Source organism: Coloeus monedula, assembly GCF_965178545.1.
Source record: "Coloeus monedula genome assembly, chromosome: 8".
Taxonomy (NCBI): domain Eukaryota; kingdom Metazoa; phylum Chordata; class Aves; order Passeriformes; family Corvidae; genus Coloeus; species Coloeus monedula.
This window is the reverse complement of record NC_138788.1, coordinates 38,686,960-38,705,938: the sequence shown is the minus strand read 5'-3', so window position 1 is coordinate 38,705,938 and position 18,979 is coordinate 38,686,960. Positions and strand designations below refer to the sequence as shown.

Below are 18,979 nucleotides of genomic sequence, written 5' to 3'. Positions count from 1 at the left end.
ACTTGATGGTCTCTGAAGGCTTTTCCAACCTGAACAATTCTGAGATTCTAAGAGCCACCCCTGCACCTTTCCCTGTTATCAAAATCTTGCCACATAAACCAAATACAATTTTATATAGTACTTGTTGGTGAAGTGTCTCTAGCAAATTCTTTTTAAAATATAAATTTTACTATGAATTATTCTACTCACTTCCTTTGCTAATACTCTGCTAGTATTTGATAGCATTTTAACTTCAGAAATAGTGTAGTGGCCATAAAAGTCATGTTGTTATGAAGAGTGGACTAAGCTACAGTATTTGTAATTTGTTTTAAATAATATTTATACGTACTTCTGCACTGCACAAAAGTTACATGATCATAGAATGATTGAGGTTAGAAAAAATCTCTGAAGGTCGTCTTGTAAAAACCCCCTGCTCAAGCAGGGCCACCTAGAGCTTGTTGTACATGATCATGTCTAGATGGTTTCTGAATTATCTCCAAGAATGGCGGCTCCACAGCCTCCTTGGACAACTTGTGTCAGTGCTTGCTTCCCTCACAGGGAAGCAGTTGTTTGGACCGAGCCTACTGTCCTGGGCACATCTGCTGAGTGTTGGGGCCTTTTAGTATGTTCTTTCCTAGAATTACTATCAGTTTTCTAATGAAAGAACTGAGAACAAGGTTTATAAAGTCTATGAAAATAATACTGCTTTTGAATTACTGTACAGGCATGGAGAAACCTCTGTATTCCTGTTGAACATTTTAATATAGTGGATGATTTGCCATCCAGTTTCTACATAGTTATTCTCCAGCATTCGGAAGACAGGTATAAAATTTCATCATTTTGATTTAGCACATTTTGTTACAAATGTAATCTTTTTTTTACCTGGTTGAGTATTGCCTTTCACTTCTAATTTTGATGGACTTGAATTTTAGGATAACGAACTGATTAATATAGAAATAAAGCTGCCTGCAGCTCAGTTGTATGGTTTCTGTTCTTTCGATTTCCCTAATTACCTCTTAAATCTCCAGAGGTCACTTGAAAGGTTTCAGGCCATTCTTGATGTCTGTTCTAAGTTCTGTTAAGAGTTTCCTGCTTTTATTGCTTATGCTCTTGGAAATGTTAGGAGGGGTCATATTTAGCTTTATAAAGCCACTGATTATCTGATTATTGCAGACTAATTATCTGCAATAAATTAGCTCATAAATTGAGCTATCACAACTGACTATGAGTGCATTCACCAATTTAAAAAGTTTTTAAACACTTGTCATGGAACAAATAGAAATCTACCTTATTGGTTATACAGTAATAAAAGAATTTACTTTACAACTCTCAGTTTGTTCCAGCTAGAATTTGCAGGGTTTTGTACCCAAGGTGGGGGTAGTTACTGCATCACGAGAGTATTTGTGAGCACATTAAATTAGAGGGTAGTAATTACTCATCTAATAAATTTGAGTCATATAAACAAGGCTAGACAGTCAGATAAACTATTCAGCACTGTTCTGCTTTCTACAGATCACATTTGTACAGTTCATTGATTGAGATACCCAAAGTAAGTACTGCACAGAAAAAAGGAAAACTTACTCAGCGGATGGGTAAGTACCATTACATTTAAGAGATAAAAATCATTGCACAGATGTTATGAGAAGGCTCATATCTTTCACTGTTGCAGTTAGTAAAATTTTAAAATACTTTTCCAAAGAATTTAACTCTTCTTAATTACCAAGGAACATAAATTCATAAATATATCTCATTATCATATGTAATGTATCTAGTCACAATTTATATCATTTTTGTTTACATTTGAAGGCTGAAGCTGTTACAGATAAATAATAGTAGAGTTTTTTTCATTGTACATTTCTGTATATATTTTGCATTTATATATATATATATATATATATATATATTTTATTTTAAAAGAATACCATGGCTAGAAACTGATGGTGTTTGTACAATCATTTCTTCAAGTACAAATATTTCTCAAAAAGACTCTTAAGCGGGTGTTATCCTTCTTCTAATAGTGCAGGCAAAAGTTTCTCGATTTCCTGTGAATCCTGATGCATTTCATATTTTGTTGGACAAAATGCGTCTTTACAAGCAGCAAAAGATGAAGAGTCATCTTAAACAAACTGTTATTCAGAACTTGCAAGAGCGTGTCTCCAAAACAGATGTGGTAAAATATTTTGTTACCTTATATTTAAAACTGGGTGAAAAACGTGCTAGAAATATGATAGACATTCTTTACGCAGAATTTTTCAGTTCATTCCAAGTGCAGCATCCCTAGTCTTCACAGTTACTAAATGCTTTGTACTCTACTTCAAAAATTTAATCTTACTGTGCTATTGCTTCTGTATTTGTCATTCAGGAGTTTTGAAATGTTCAGTAGTTTATCAGAATTGAAGTGGTGCAGTTGAGAGCAGTTTACTTGAAAATGTGCCATATTTCTGAGATTTGCATTTGCAAGTGTACACTGCCTTTCATATCACATGAAAGTCCCTGCTGTTCAAAGGAAAAAGCAGGATCATAGATTGTAATCCTTTAATTAAAATAAAACTATCTTAACCAGAGATTTATTACTGATTTCCAACACAGAAGACCCTTCTGCTTGGACATACAGTATCTTCTGCACTGTAGCTCTTTATTTGGGCGCAGTTGATCCAAGTCTGTTAGTCACAAAATTTTGCTTCAAGGACACATTTTGTTGGAGTCTAAGTTTGTAAAACACTCTCAAATTCTAGATAATAAAAGTTTTCTGTAACTGTAACTGCAGGAAGGCTCAGTTCTATGAGAACATTGTCAGAGTCAGTGAGCACAAGTTATGTAACATAAAGGTACTGGAAAAACCTGCAGCTTTCACACTGTTAATCTCCAAGGTGACAGAAAGTTTTCTACACATGAAATGTACAAGTCTACATTCTAGCATTTTACTTTTATTTTTGGTTTCATTAGGTAAAACTTAGGTTTTTCAATTCCAAAGAAAATTCACTGTTAAATATAGCATTAAAAAAAGCTGGTATAGGCCTATTTCCCTTATTAACATAAAGGTAAAAAATATAGATAATATTGAACTTTCTGTACAGGCTTTCATTGTTTTACTCACACTAATTTGACTGTTTTGGTCTAAAACAATTTTAAGGGGTGTACACTAAAATGAGTTAGATTTAACCAATCCCTTTCCACCGGTAAGGAGAAACAAGTGTGAGTAGATATAAATGAAAAAATAACAGTTTACTAAAAAAAATGAAATAGGAATAGGCAAAAATAACAGTAATAGTCATTAGTTACAAAGTTGCTGAAATCTCATGGACTCCCTGGGAACAAAGAGAAACTCACAATGGCAGGGAAACCCCTTCCCCAGTATGGTGCCCTCCACGGGCAACTGCATGTAGGGAGACAAAGGGAAAATGGCATCAACCCCCCCCAGTCTCTCCACCAGTGGCAGCTATGTCAGCAAAGGCAGCTGGCACACTCTGGTGACTGGTATTTGGTCAAGGGCTAGAACTTGGGACTTCACCTTCCTCTCAAGAGAAGATGGCAAGGCAGCTGGCCGGGGCAACTTGGTGCATTCTCACCTCAGCCAGGCACTGCTGACAGGCTGGGGTGGCCAAACGAAGCAGGGCCAGTCTGCTCCTCTTGCTGTGATGCTGGCTGCAGCCAGGCAGTCATGGAATTTGTCCTGAGGATGTTCATAACTGTGAAATGTAGCCTCCTGGGGGGAAAAAAACCCCCACTCATAGCAACCCCCCCAAAAAAACCGCAAAGAAAACCCAAAAGGGGAGCCTCCACCTGCACTGCCTCAGCTCTTATGGCAAAAGCCAAGAGGCAGAAGAGAGCCAAGAGGGAAGAGAGGTCTGCTTGGGTGACTGACTTTATACAAGGGACTGGCACTCCCCTGCCCCTTCTGTTCCAGGGGCAGGGCCTAAAAGTGACAGTAACAATTTTGGGCACAGGTAGATATGGAATACAGTAACAGTTTGGGTTACCCAGGACATTGAAAAATCTGGTTCTTGAATTATAATTCTATTTTATTCATGTTAACATCTTTCTGTTAAACTACCGAGTACTGCAGATGGTTGAAGTGTTGATCACTTTCTCTTGCCCATGGCCAGCCTTTATTGTATTGGCAAGTTTGTAAAGATTGCTGTAGTTGTATAAGTAAAGAAAAGGTGCTAAAATAGTGTCAGATTGAACAGATGAAAAAAACAAGTGACTTAGGTTTTTAAAAAGCATATGCATTACAGCTGCCAGAACTTATGCATGCAGCCTGTACTGAGCCACACAAGCCTCGGATGAGTTCATTCATTAATACCAACACTCTTCATCATTTGGTTGAGCTCGTTTGTCCAATTAGTGGTTTTGTGTAAATCTCTGTTGGATTTTACAAGCTTCAGTTTTCAGTGTTGTTCTCTCCTACATGATTCTGTTTTCCCCTTATCTAGTTTCTTCATTCTGATTCTTTTTTTTTCCTAAACTGACTCCACTGATCTCTCCATATCCTTTCATTTGCTTCTTCTATGTTCATCATGCAGTTTTTGTTCACTTCTCAAAGTTGGCCTTACACAATTGCTTCTCAGTACTGGGAGAAACACATTATAATTTCTTTCTGCTGTACTTTCCTGCCATTCCCCACTGAAATTGCTGAAGTATATCAGCTGTTTAAATAATAAGTATTGACACCTTCTAGTGATTCTTTTGTTAGAGTATTTTGCAAAGTGCTGGTACCAAATTTTGAAATAAAGTAGTTTTGAAACAGACTTCTTATATTTATATTTTCCATTTTATTATCTTTCACATTATTTTATTTAGTCTCTGATTTAACTTATTACAAAAATTTATATATATAATAGTATTTAACAAGGATGGAGAAAGTACTCTAATTTTTGTTTCTATGTGTGTGATAGACTCCAACAAAGAAAATAGATGATAATGAGCTTGATTTGACATCCAATTTCTCTGAAATAATAGAAATTATGGAAGACTATCTGAAACCAACGCTGTCACAGTTTGATTTTTCTGCTGTCAGGTAAGATATATTGACTTTGATTATCATTTGTGAAAACAAGACCTGTGACTTAAGTCCTCCAAATAAAGGAATAGTTTTAGCAAGGGTAGCCTGTTGAATGAATGTTTCATGTCTTGAAAGAAAGTATATTCAGGATATGTCAGACTAAGAGACTGAGCAATATGATAGACTGATGACCATTTCTGACAAGCACTGTTCTCCAGCTTAAGTTATACTTAAGTTGAAGCTCAAGATGCAACATTGTAATTAAACTGTTTAAAGATAGGATTTCTAAAGGACAGGAACTACAAAGGGAGTGCATTCTTTGTGTAAAATTTCACTGAAATTGAAGTAGAAATTGAAGCTGGTAATATTTTCACTGAAATTTCTCTTCCCAGAGAATCCCAGTGCGTATCAGTTTCAGCAGCTGAAACAGGAAAAAGGAAAGTGAAAGATAAGGACACCAAACAAGGTGGAATGCAGGGTATGTGCTCCCTTGAGTACTCCGTGTATGTGTTTATGGACAGATACCAAAATTCAATCATTTCAATTTTAATTTTATTTAACACAAGGAGAAGACAAAGGCTTTAGCATTGTTTTTGTCTGTTTTATTTTCTATATCAAGTCAGATATTTCAGTATTCTTTCAAAGACAAATTTAGATGCTAGGTGGAGCCATGCTTTTGCATTTATTTAGAGTCTTCCAAACCATACAGTCTGTAGACACCTAAATGAAACAGCTTTATCACGAACGAGTTTTTCAGGAGAAAAGCTAGAATAAAGAACTTTCTTAAGTCGGTAGATCTCTTTGTTTTGTCTTTATTTTGCTTGTAACTTTGTGGACTCCCACAGGTTGTTAGCTTGCATGCAAGCCTAATGCTAGAGTATGTCCCTAAACACATCTTGAGAGTAGTTCCACAAAAACTGGATGAATTGTCTTCCATGCATCTTCTCTTTCCCTGTAGAAGAGAAATAGTGTCATAATAATATTTTGTACTTTTTTCCTAAATAACGGAAAAATTTTTTTTTTACAGAACAACACAGTTAGTATTGGATAAGAGTTCCTTTATTCTGTTTAGTCAATCACTGCTGTGGCAATTTTGCACTTCCATTGTTTTCCTGTATGTATTGCATACACCTGGACTTGGACCTGAGATGGTTAGTTATTAATATGGGGATATTTTTCCCTGTGAAGAATTGGTATTAACAAGTGCATAGAAATTTGAGAACATCTTAAGTGTAATGGTATCAAAAGAAATATTTTTTCTTGATGCACTTAATCTGCAGTACCATGAAGTTCATGTGTCATAAAATAGAGGAAACTTAAGTTTTTACATCTAACTGCAATTATTTATATGCAAACTGAGAACTAAATCTCGATCATGTTCTGTCACATCTCTTTAGATACACCAATGGATTTGGGGTTGTGTGTGGTATTACTAGGGGATACATTATTTATGGAATTGCCTTTGGAAGCTCTGAGTATATTTAAAGAAGAAGGAATAAGTTCTGTTTCCAGAGATTTTTCTCTACAGATTCTCTACAATCGACTACGTTGGACTGAGTCAGGTACTACTAGATAAACATTTTTTCCTTTAGCATAATGATGCATTAAAAAGATATTTAAAAATTTAAATATGAATGGTGGTGTATATTTTACTGGAAGACAGCCACATGCAATAGGTTTCCAGTATTTTAGGTGGACTAGATAGTACAGTAGACTTATTTCAGTAATGTACAGGGTGATTATAGGTGCAGTGGTACCTAGTTTAAAATAACCTTGACACATAAAGAATTATATAAAAATTGGAATCTAAAATTGTAAACAAATTTACAAGCATGTTGTTAAAACTTCAAAGGTATTTTCAACTGCAATTTAAAAAAGGAAGTAAGAATTTACATTTCTGTTAATTTTTCTTTATCATTACTATAAGACTTTGCTCAAAATACCAAGTGTAAAATCTTAATCTCTGGAATACTTTCAGTTCTTGTGCTTCACCTGGGCAAAATCAAATCCCCACAGGCTTTATGAACTTTCCCTACTCCAGACACTTATACCCTACATAAACTCTTCAGCAAAATGAAGTTAAGTAAGGTAGTTGGACAGTTGGTAAACTTGTCCTTATGGCATCTTAAAACTCATTTCTTAGATCTAGAAGTGAGTAATAAATCCAGGCACAAAGCCATTTTTTGTATGCATCAAAGATACCTTCTATTTATGAAGTTAAAAATCTGAAGCTGCATTTTTCTCATACATATAAAAAAACACATAGAATTATTAAAACCAGTTGGTCCAAGACAAAAAATAGACCGAGGAAAATCACACTGTACCATGAAAGCATGCTGTTCCAGAGAGGTTCTTGTATTGTGTCCATATCTGTAGTATAGTATATAACAATAGTAATATTTAGCCTCCCATATAACCTGTTCTGTTTTTCCATTTCACACCTTCTTTCTAAAGGGAAAGAATTGTACATAATCTGAGATTAGCATATTTTCAGTTTACATACAACAGTATGTATGTAAACAGGTCTTTCAGAAATACGAGTTTCAGAACATGTAGGGATTTTTCTATTTATGTTTTTCCGTTTTTCAGAGTGGAACTTCTTATGGTTGCATAATTTTAGAAGTGGATAAATGAGAGGAAGCATAGTTGAAAAGTGTTCTTGCAATGATGACAGTGGCCACTGAATGAGGAAACATGAGCAGTATGATATTAATGTGTATCTCAAGCTTCCATGACCTTTCAGGGCACTCAGTGATAGCTGGCTGAGACATGTACTCTGGGTGATAATCATATATACAGTGAGAAACATAGGACAGTTTTCTCTGCTTTTTAAAATTCCTTTAAAGAAATAAAAGTTCCAATTCAAATGTGAAACTCCCTTTTTCCTATGGATCACTGTGTGTCCAGAGAAACTTCAGTTATTACTTTAACATCAACAGTTAATAGATATGGTAAATGATTTAGAAAGTGCATTGATGATCACTGTTCAACTCTATCCAAAATTGGCAGTGAAATGAAGCATTTTCATATCTAAGGGATCACATCTCCTCCTTGTTTTCCCCTTTAAAGCCTTTATTTTTAGGCAAGAAGGTTTGGGTAATGTCCTTGCCTTGCTGTGCTTTGAAATGGATTTTTACTTTTCTATTTCAATCTGTTGTTGTTGTTATTACTACTACTACTTCTACTACTACTACATGCGTCGTATTAAATATATGCAGTCCTTCAAGGACATTTATTTGCTAAAACTGCATATATATTAAAAAATTTTTTTCTTTTCATTTTCACAGAAACTCAATTTAAAAAAACTGTTGAAGCGTCTAAAGAAACAAATACAAAAGCTCATGAGAAAAAGAATGTCCAAATGGTGAACTTTCCACATTTTTTATAAATAACCAGAGAACTTGCATAAAAAAGTGTGAAAGTGGGTTGCATGGAAAGCAATATGTGTGCTAGAATTCTGAAGTGGAATAAATGTCACATAAGTCCAAAAGAATCTCGCTTCCTGTTGATTTTGCAAGGGGTTTTTCTTTGAAAAATCACACTTTGTAAATGGGACATATTTAATAACCCATGAAGGAAGTTACTTAAAGTTACTGAAAATAATTTCTTCAACAATATATTGTATTTTATGTAGTATATACATATGTCTTTATAAATCTATGTTTATATTTGTGTATATATCTATGTGCAAACACGTGTGTATATATGTGTAATATTTGTATATACATTGTAGCTAAAGCAGAATAGTTTATTAATTTCCATTGACAGTTGAGTATCACGATGCTTTTAAACCCGCTTTCAAAACTTTGTTAGTTGTTTGGCGTGTCTTTCTCTTATTTATTTGACACAAAAAATGCAATACTGTTAGCATTTGGTTGAAACTTTAACACGTAAGAGATTATGTATTCTTTTTAATTGTAGGCACTGGTTAATCGTGATCTACCCTCTAATTGCTTGCCTGTTGATGCACGTAATTTTAAATGTATCCTTTCACCTATTAGCTAAGTTATTATTATAAGTTATTATTATAAGTTACTTATTAGCTAAATTTCCTTCTTTTGTTGTTTAAATATCATTGTTTGTGATTAACTGTTCATCAGATATTGTGGACCCCTATAATGAAGGAAGAGAAGCAGGTAATATATTAAATAATATTTTATTCACCATCTACCCATGGAATTTAGAATTTTTTTGTACCAAAAAAATGAAGTCATGACATCAAGATGTTGGCAAAAGTGTTCCTTTTCATCGGAACAGCACAGCTTATCACCTGTAAATGGTGCATCGGTGAAACAGTATAACAGTTAAATGGAGGTTTTTAGTTCAATCACAGGAAGACAGACTGGTTTGGGTTGGAAGGGACCTATAAGCTCATTTCATTCCACCCCCTGCCACAGGCAGGGACATCTTCCACTGAACCAGGTTGCTCCAAGCCTCATTTAACATGGCCTTGAATTCTTCCAGGGATGGGGTAGCCACAGCTTCTCTGGGCAACCTGTGCCAGGGCCTCACCACCCTCACAGGGAAGAATTTCTTCCTGATATCTAACCTAAACCAACTACGTTTCAGTGTGAAGCCATTCTCCCTTGTTCTGTCAATACATGCTCTTGTAAATAGTCTCTCTCTATCTGTCTTATTGGCTCCTTTCAAGTCTTGAAATAGTTATTAAGTTTAAACACAATGCAAAAGGAGCTACAGAACAATCAGTAGCATAACAGAGTATGTCTCCATGCGTTTGCAGTTCTTCTTCACAGCAGATGAATATAAAACACTTTATGTGCTCAATATCTGACTCTAGAATGTGTCTTTTAACTTATACTAGTGGGAAAATGTAGTCGAAAGGAGAAAATTGTTTATCATTAATTGTGCAATGTCCTTGGAGAGAAGAGGTGGGCTTGGAGTCTTGTTTTCTGAAATCAAGACTCTGGAAACTCAGTTAGTTTATCCACCTACTTTAGTCCTCTCTGAGCCTCTGGAACAGAACCGTATGAGCAGTACTGGTTTTCAATTCTTTATCCTTTTTTCAGGGTATCTAAAACTTTTTCTTTGTGTCTTTAACCTGTCTACCAAATAATCCTTGTTCATTATAAAATACGCCTTTCAAATGGGCATCCCAGTTTTACTCTGTCACAATTGCTTCAATTTTAAAAGCCAGACTTAAGTTTCAAAAAACATCAAATCTAATGATGACCTAAAATCCCCTAAATATGATAGTGTCATTTTAAAATTATTGAAATTGAGATTGCCCAATGTAGTTTGTAGTATGTTACATCCATACTGATGAAATTCTGTTGTTACAGAAGGTTCAAGTCCTTCCCAAAAAATAAAAGAAATACTAGAAAAATACCGTGACCTATTTACACTGCAGTGGGAAGGCGTCGTTGGCAATATGTGCGTTCCAAGGTATGTAATATTCTGTCTTCTTTCTTGTTTTATCCATGTTTATGGTTTAAAATTGTGCCTATTGTCAGAGACTTTGGTCATATAATAGGGTCACATTTTGCTGAGCTGATAAACACATAGCAAACCACTGTTGTTGTATGAAACACAGATCTATGTTTGTAGACAGAATAATCGAGGGATCTGAAATAAAGTGCCACAACGTGATTTAGCCAGGTTGGTTTTGTCAGAGTTGCTGTATATGTAAATAATCTAATTTTGACAGAAAGTCTTCTGGTGCGGTCTTTGATGAATACACATATGTGAGCATAAGTGTAATTTCTGGCTTTGCTCATATTTGTTTTTAAATCCAAGTGTTAAAAACATAGCATCTTCAGGCACCTTCAGTCAACCATAAATGGGAGCACAGATTTCAGAGGCAGACTAGTGAAGGTACATCACACAGTTTCCAATTTCAAACATGATCATGAAGCTAATACCATTTTATGGAGTCTACGCGTAAACACGCTTTGTTTTTTATAGAAATACTTTACTTTTAAGATCATAGCCATAGAGGAATAAAAGGGATTTCAAGAGGTCAGACAGTGACAAGCCCTAGGAGTCGACATGACCATTGCTCGACATTCCTTCCTAACTGCTAGTTTAGCAATCAGTCCTTTGGAATTTTCTCTACTTAGCTAATACCACTGAGTAGGTACTCAAATATTTTTTCATAACAATTGCAAAAATTGTTATTATCAAATTGCAGTTTTTGCTGCCAGATAGTCTGATTATCCACATCTCTTTTCAAAAACCAATTGCTCATGTCCTGGTGGGTATATACACAACTACTCCCTTTGAATGTTAGAGAAAGACCTTATTTTAAAGCTGTACAATACATACAACAATGATTTTTTTTTGTTTTTTTTGATGGAGAGGTTGGTATTTATCTAAAAATACGCTATGCCTCTATTTATCTGAAATACACTATTGCTCACTATGAGATGTTAGTAATCATTTTAATACAAGAGTACAGTATTAATAATCCATATGAGTTATTACACTTTTCACAGAATTCTGCAGTCATGTTTGTCTCCTTGCTTTGCATGCTGACTTTATTACAATAATTTCTGGAGTAAATAGCACTGAAGTGTTTGCTGTGGATAATTTCTGAAAAGTATTCTTGTAAAACAGTAACATGAAAGTAACTTCCTTTCTTTCTTCTTCCTTCCTTTCAGCCAAGCTGAATGGGAGCAGCTGCTGACAAACTGTAGTGCATTTCTGTTCTATGGGATGGAGAGATTCATGTCTCATGTATTGCTTAATTGGTTGGTTGCTATGAACATCCCAAGTAAGATAAGCAAATTGAGAAATATTTTTAATTACACTAACTTTTATTCCTAGATCTGTCCTACTGTATCTTTATCGCAGTATTGATGTTGGCAATTAAGGGCTTTTTCTAGATCCAGGGTTTTTAGTCAGAAAACCTCTGTATTATGTAGGTTTTGTTCTGTTGCACAGCTTTCTTGTTAATCCTCACAGATAAGCTTAGTCTTTCTTCAATATGATGGAATTTCTTAGGTTTCAAAAATTAAGTCATCATCCAATGGTTTTCTCAGTAAACCTTCTCTTTTTCTTTAGAAGTATTTGGTTGCAAAATATTTTTTAATGGTAAGAACAACCTCTGCAGTACCACTTCAAAATTTGGAAGTCTCTGCTGAGGCAAACAAGAATTGTCCATCAAGGCTAGGTTAATGCTGAAGGATTACTCCAGTATTACAGAGCATTTGTAGACTCTGAGAAGGTATTTTTTCTCTGTTTCTTCACAACTATTTAGTCTTTCTGTTGTAGCATAAGGCTTAGATACAGGACTGGTTTTTCAGATTCGCGATCTTCCTTTCTCCTCCTGTTTTCCTTGCACATCTGGAAGAAACTTGACTTTGGAGTTGTGCTGAATTTGTCAGGGTAGCTATATTGTGTTGACGTGTGAAACTGAGGAGGAGAGTACACATCAGATTGTGAAGCCCTGTAGAGCAACAGGAAGCTTCTTCATGACGCTTTGGTTTTAAAAGTGATTTAAATATCTGTATGTAAATATTACAAGAAATAAGAAAATATGTCTTCTATACACATGGGTCATGTCTGAAGATGATGTTTCAGATATCCATAGACCTGATACTTACAGGTCTGGCAACTTTTGGAAAGTTGTTAAACCTTGCCCTTTGTCCTGCTCTTAAAATAAACCTGGATTAATTCTGTCTGAGATTACTGAAAGCTCTAACCTAGATCAGATATTATTAAGTATTCAGTTTGGTCATTTACATGATGAAATATATATCATTGCTAAATCTGAGCATGAGACCAGGCTGACAAAGAGAATGCAGTGGTTTAGCAAATCCTGAAATGCGAGATCGTGATATAAATTAACCTTTGTGCAGGGGTGATTTGGGAAAGTCTAGTGGGAGACATTATACTTAAGGGAAAATAATCAGTTAATCATTAATAAGTTAAGGTGTGACTGTTTAAGGAGCAGAGTTACAGAACAGAGTCAAGAGATGGATCACAAATTAAACAATGTACCCTTGCTAGTGTTAAAAAACCCCCGAGGTCTGTATAGGGGTAACTACACAGGAGCGTCATGTGCAAGCTGTATGAAATAATTTTCCACTCTATGTAGTATTGCAAAGGTCTCAACTGGAGAAGAATATTGACCACATAGAATAAGTTATTGCTGGAGAATATTAGGAGTGGTCAGAAGGATGTACCACAGCTTGTGTGCTTAGTTTTATTAATAAAAATGTATGTGCATTGGTATGTTTATATGGATTTAAAACATGCTTTCGGAGGAAAAATTGACATATTGAGAGGAGACATGATAAAAGTTTTAAGTGTGTTGAAGACTTTCCAGGCAGAAAAGTATTACAAATTTGCCTCTCATATGCTTGGGTTAGGAGAATAATTAACAGATTGAAGCTGCAGCAAACCAAACAGTAGGCAAAACCTTTTAATTCTGAGAGTATTCTGAGTTATTTCACTGGAGACCTTTAAGGAAAATAAGGCATGTTAGGGATGTAACTTGTTGTGATTTTTGGAGAGGAACTGTGGTATAAAAAATTTCAATACCAGCATACCATAAACTCTTCCAGGAGTTCATAACTACAGAGCTGGGTCATCTAGGTCATTGGCTGTAATAAGATGGTATGTAGACTTCATTACCTATTACACTAATGTGGCATAGTAAAAAACCCCTGCAAAACACTATGGAAAAGTGTAGCAAAATTACATTAAATAACACTACAATGACTTCTATGCGTGTACATTTACATAATACTTGACAATTGTGGCTGAAATATGTAGATTTTATACTAGTGGCTTAGACTATGTTCAAGAAAGTAATTAACTTAGAAAATGCCTGATTTACTTTAATTATTATGCTGGGTGTTATTATTCGTGCAAATACCATTGCTGTATTTTTTTCCAGAATGCCGTTTGGTGATTCTTCTGGATCTGGTACGGTCACAGCAAAGTTACCAAAGAATTACAAACTCTGATATCCACAAAAGGTAGGTAAAGTCAATTTCAGTGAAGTCCACAATAAGGCAGATTATTTCAAAACAAAGTTAAAATTTTGAGTTTTGAATATTCTCCTTTACTTCTGCAAGTAGAAGAGCTTCTTCATAGGACTACTAAATAGGATGAAAGCTCTCTTACGTGGAAGTGATAAGAAAATATGATGCAGAAACCTTGCTACATTACAGGTACCTCACAAGTCTGAGATCAAGATTCTCAAAATGTTCTAACTGAATTTATAAAATTTTCCTTTAACAGATAAACTGCTACGAGTACCTCTGAGGATTCATACATGGAAAAGTTTTAAGCACTCTGACAGATTTTTATTTAAATGAATTATTATGGCATGTTAAATAACCTGTTTAGAATTTTTAATATAATTAATTGCAGCTTTTTTATCTTTAAAAGCATCTCAGTATTTTCTTTGCTTTTAAGTTGACAGCTGGTAGGATTTGCATTCTTTTGTTGCATGTCCATATGAATTCTTGATAGATGCCACAGTGTCCTAATTTTACTTGTTAATTATTTAGTCCATGCTGAATTTTCAGATAACCTGATCATTCTCTTGAGGGATGAGATGCCTTGCACAGGAATGTAGATAGATTGGAACACTGGGCAATCAACAGTGACATGAAATTTAACAAGAAAAAAATGACAGACTCTTCACTGGTGACAGAGTAATGCCAGACACAAGTATAAACTTGGAGAGGGGTGGCTGGAGGGCAGCCCTGCAGAAAGGCACTTTTGAGGCTGAGCCAACAGTGTGCCTGGGCAGCAAGTGAGCAAAGCACATCCTGGGGACATGAGCATCTTTTGACTTTTCTAGTTATTCATTCTGTGAAGAAGAAATAGAAAAAAAATTATCTAAAAATACTGTTTAATTAGTGCAATGATGCGTAAGTTAAATCCAATTGTGTGTAAGATAGGTTATACACACATCTACGTATGTAAGTATACAGATGTCTGAGTGTATAAACAATCTCCTGATATTTTTTTATATCCTTTTTGATCCCAAACAGCCGTTTCCTAAAGTAAACCAAAACACAGTTTCTTAAACTAGTTTTTCAAACTCAAAAATTTTGAAGTCTCAGTTTAATAGTTTGGTGAATTTATCAATAAGTCTTACTTGTTTAATTCCAAAAGCTTCCTGAAAATTTAGAATAACAATTTAAAAATGAGTCACATAAACTCCATAGACAATCAGACAGCATTTCCCCAAAAGATTACAGAAAACTTTATAATCTTTTTATAAAGTTACTATGAAAAGCAGATCTGAATAAAATCAAAATGCAACCTTTTATTTACTGCAGTTTCAACCTTAGAGTATCCCTCCCATTTTATGACTGAGGCAATAATACCAAAGATACTTACTGAAATATTCAGCAGTAAAAACTCAAATGGCACATTACAAGTGATTTGCTTTTAAGCCTCCAAATCAACACCAAATTTATGACAAAGAACAAGGTCTCAGTTCCTGCAATATTTTATGTCTAAACAAGTCTTTTCACACCTGATTGGCAATATTTTCTGCAGTGTTTTGTAAAAGTTAGAATGTTACTCCTCATTTCACGTTTCCAGAGATGTCCGGAACTACAGTAATATGACAGAGAGTAATCCCCATAGTAAAATTGCATCATGAAAAAATGTAGAGAGAAAGTTACCTGAATTCATTGTATTAAATTCAAAGTGCTGTATGAACATAAAAAAACCACTTGATGCTCAGCAAACAAGAAAATGCAGTTGGCATTCTTTCTCCTTCTATTAAAGAGCATTGTATATTTGGTTATGTTTTTTATATCTTATGTACATTTTTCTTTTACTGATCTCACAATTCTGATCTTCCTTAGTGGTCTACATATTGCTTTAGAGAGACCAACAGAGACAGCAATGCTTCTAAGCCTTACAGGTGTTGGTTCTGTAATTGCCACCCAGTGGTACACAACCTTGCAGGAGAATGCAGAAAGGCTGGAGGTCTTGTTTGAGAGTAAGTGTTTGTTTTTGTCTTAGTTTGTATGTATATTGCATCAGACATTTGTGTGTGTGTGCTCATGGAGTGTGTGTACCTGCCTGTCTCCTGTCTCTTCTTTCTTTGCTCCTTACCAAATTTTGCCTGGAGTTTCCATAGGTGGTGAACTGCCTGCAGGAGCCACCAGGTGGCTGACAGGTTGATCTTTCATACAGAACAGTAACCTATTTGAACAGTTTTAGTGGAGTGTTTGTTTATCGTACTATATAAGGATGTTTATGGTAAGAATAGGATTTATACGGTGAGAAGCAGTGCCCTAGGACACAGCCATCTGTAGCTACATAAACTATGAGAAAAAAAGCCCCTGGATTTAACTTACATCTGCACAGATACATCACTTCAATCTTCCTTTTCATTAAGTTTTAAATGTGAAAGCACCAGGCTGTATGGTTGATTTTTTCTTGTTTTTCAAAACTTTCATTAAAAACTCACAGAAACTAACATTTCTTTCCAGATTTGCTGAACTTTGGTAAAACGGCTGGGCAGACAGTTCATATTCTTCAAAGTAGAAGTCACAGGAAAAGGGATTCCATTAAAAGTAAGAATTAAAAGGCTTACTATGAAAGACTGGCTGTAAACACTAACTAGAACCTTTAGATAGGTAGATCAATACGGTGGTTCATGGGTATAAGTGAAACCTTCCAGATGAGCTATTACAATTTTCTCTGAAACTTCTTAAAAGAATTGAGTCAAAAGACCACTGATACAATATCATAATTGGAGTAGCTATATTTTTTACAAATAAAATTCTGGGGAGACTTTGACATAGCTGACCAAAAGCTAAAATTTGTTTTCCACTGAACAAATAAAGTAATGTTACTAACAAGGTATATCCGGAGCACAACATGAACAATATAAATGGAACAGGATTGTAGACTGCAAAGAGATCAGTAGGATCTGCAATGATTCTAGACAGTCTGCATTTTAAAGGGCATACTAGATATAAGAAGTATCTGGCATCTTGTTGGAGAGCAGGGAAGAATTTTTGAGTAAAACAGCTTATAATAGACTGTCTATAAAATTGTACTGCCATTTTTCAGTGTACAGGACTTACCTTGTAAAATAAGGTTTAATAAAATAAATTTTATTTATAACTTGCACTGTCATAGAATTGAAGAGAGAAAGAATTCACATCAGAAATATTCCCTAGTTTTCTAGGGGTTTTTTTTTTTTTTTTTTTTTCAAACAATGCTTCTTCAATATAGTGGCAGTTGTTAATATTTTTAAAAGAATGTAAAAGAACCACAAGTATTAATCAAAGAGAATGTGTGCTAAATTATGGCATTTACAGCATTCTTACATTTAGTCATATTCAGAAATAACAATGGTTTTTGATACGTTTTTATAGTGGAAGATTCTCACACCTCTCCTGGAGACAGAAAAGAAGAGCAGACTGTTTGCACTTCCTCAGATCTTCCTGCAACTCATCCATCATTTTTTAATTGTGTGATCTATGGTTTACCAAACATAATTCTGAGGTAATTTTTGTCAGTCTTTTCATGCTAGGAATACCTGCACTGGTGGTCTAAGGAGAGGTGAGATTAAGAAAATTTGCATATTGCTGATTCCTCTTTCAGATGTAAACAGTTTGATATTAGAATAAGAGTCAGGAAAATAGAACATGTAATTCAGAAATGTCAGTTAGTACTGTAAGGTTTTTTTAACTTGATGAATCCTTTAAAAATTTGCTAAGTACCAACATATCTTAAAGAAAAGTGGATTAGTATTTTTCAGCCTTGATGCATAAATTGGAATGTGTCGATGTCAGTGCTTCCGTTTGGAAAAATGTTTCCTTGATCTGTTTTATTTTCACATGGATGATTCATCAGGAACTTAGCTAAAAAATTTACCAAGTGACCTTATTCTGAACGAACTGATCTTTTTATATAGAGGTAGTTGTAGTTTAATTAGAAAACAAGTTAGTGTTAAATAAAATGGTTAATAATTTTTGCTGTCTTTATTGTCCTGTGTTTTTCCTCAATAACATATGAATATATATTACATTATTTCAAAATCCCAAATAAGATTATTGTGTGTATGGATTTTGTAATATGCTCTGTTTAACAGCAATCCATTTTTAATTACACACTTTAAAACTTCATAGCAATAGAAATAGATGTAAAAAAATTTAGCATTTATGGAAAGTATAAAGTTTGGTTGTTACGGCAACTAAAATAATTTCAAGAGTCTTTTTTCCCAGTAAAATGGTGATGTCTATTTCCTGTGACACTTCTTTTGTATCTGATAGAGCATCAAAATGGTACTGAGAAGATGCTGTCCTTGGCTGCCTGATGTGTTACAATCAGTTAGAACCTGGTAAAGGGTTATAGGGCTATATAGACCACAATACAAAATAATGGTATGTTAAATACTTTCTGCACTTAAGAGAATATAAATTTGTGCTTCCTTCCCTCTTTCACTCCATTTAATTACATGACCTTATGTGAACAGCAGCTGGTCTGTCAAACTGTGTTCCATAACATGCATGATTTTTATTCCCCTTATAACTTAAGTTAGACATAGGACATACATATTTTTTATGGCATGTATCTTGGCCTTTAATACATTACAAATTAAGTAAAGAAGTAACTGAGGTTACCCGGTCTGAAAATTAAGGATTCAGATAATAACAAATATTATCAAGTCTCTGAACTTGCCATGTTTTGCCAGATACTGGCATGAGTCTCCAAGTTCTGGTATTGATTTGTTTAGTTTTAGGTCTTGTAAGATACCTTTTCATTGTACTTCTATAACATGGCTGCTTTTTTTACATCCCATGAATGGTATTTGGGAAGCTAAAGTATTGCTGAGTTTGAAGATGCAATTTGTGTTGAAGGAAGCAAGTGTTCACACTTCTTGTTCACTATAGCAAATGTACACATATTGTTAATTTCTCTAAGTATGTGCAATATTAATTTTCACATAATTCTCCAACATATTAATTGCCATGAAACTGTATTTCCCTGCTCTTAATGTCATTGTTTACCTTGAACGCCATCTTTCTAGTGCTGTCTCTTTTT

General features: G+C 34.6%; 1 protein-coding gene across 1 annotated transcript in view; it reads left to right on the top strand.

The window, feature by feature from the left end:
• The window catches only part of CFAP46 (cilia and flagella associated protein 46), a gene marked incomplete at both ends in the record, with an annotated part of 71,921 nt that extends 54,480 nt beyond the window's left edge, over nt 1–17,441 (top strand). Inside the window, 11 exons of the mRNA XM_082286372.1 lie at nt 704–801; nt 1,492–1,571; nt 1,998–2,149; nt 4,878–4,999; nt 5,377–5,462; nt 6,382–6,546; nt 10,285–10,387; nt 11,602–11,714; nt 13,845–13,926; nt 15,781–15,917; nt 17,308–17,441. Coding sequence (XP_082142498.1) covers nt 704–801; nt 1,492–1,571; nt 1,998–2,149; nt 4,878–4,999; nt 5,377–5,462; nt 6,382–6,546; nt 10,285–10,387; nt 11,602–11,714; nt 13,845–13,926; nt 15,781–15,917; nt 17,308–17,441 — 1,272 coding nt within the window. The remainder of the gene's footprint in view (nt 1–703; nt 802–1,491; nt 1,572–1,997; nt 2,150–4,877; nt 5,000–5,376; nt 5,463–6,381; nt 6,547–10,284; nt 10,388–11,601; nt 11,715–13,844; nt 13,927–15,780; nt 15,918–17,307) is intronic.
• Between the last annotated feature and the right edge of the window lie 1,538 nt (nt 17,442–18,979).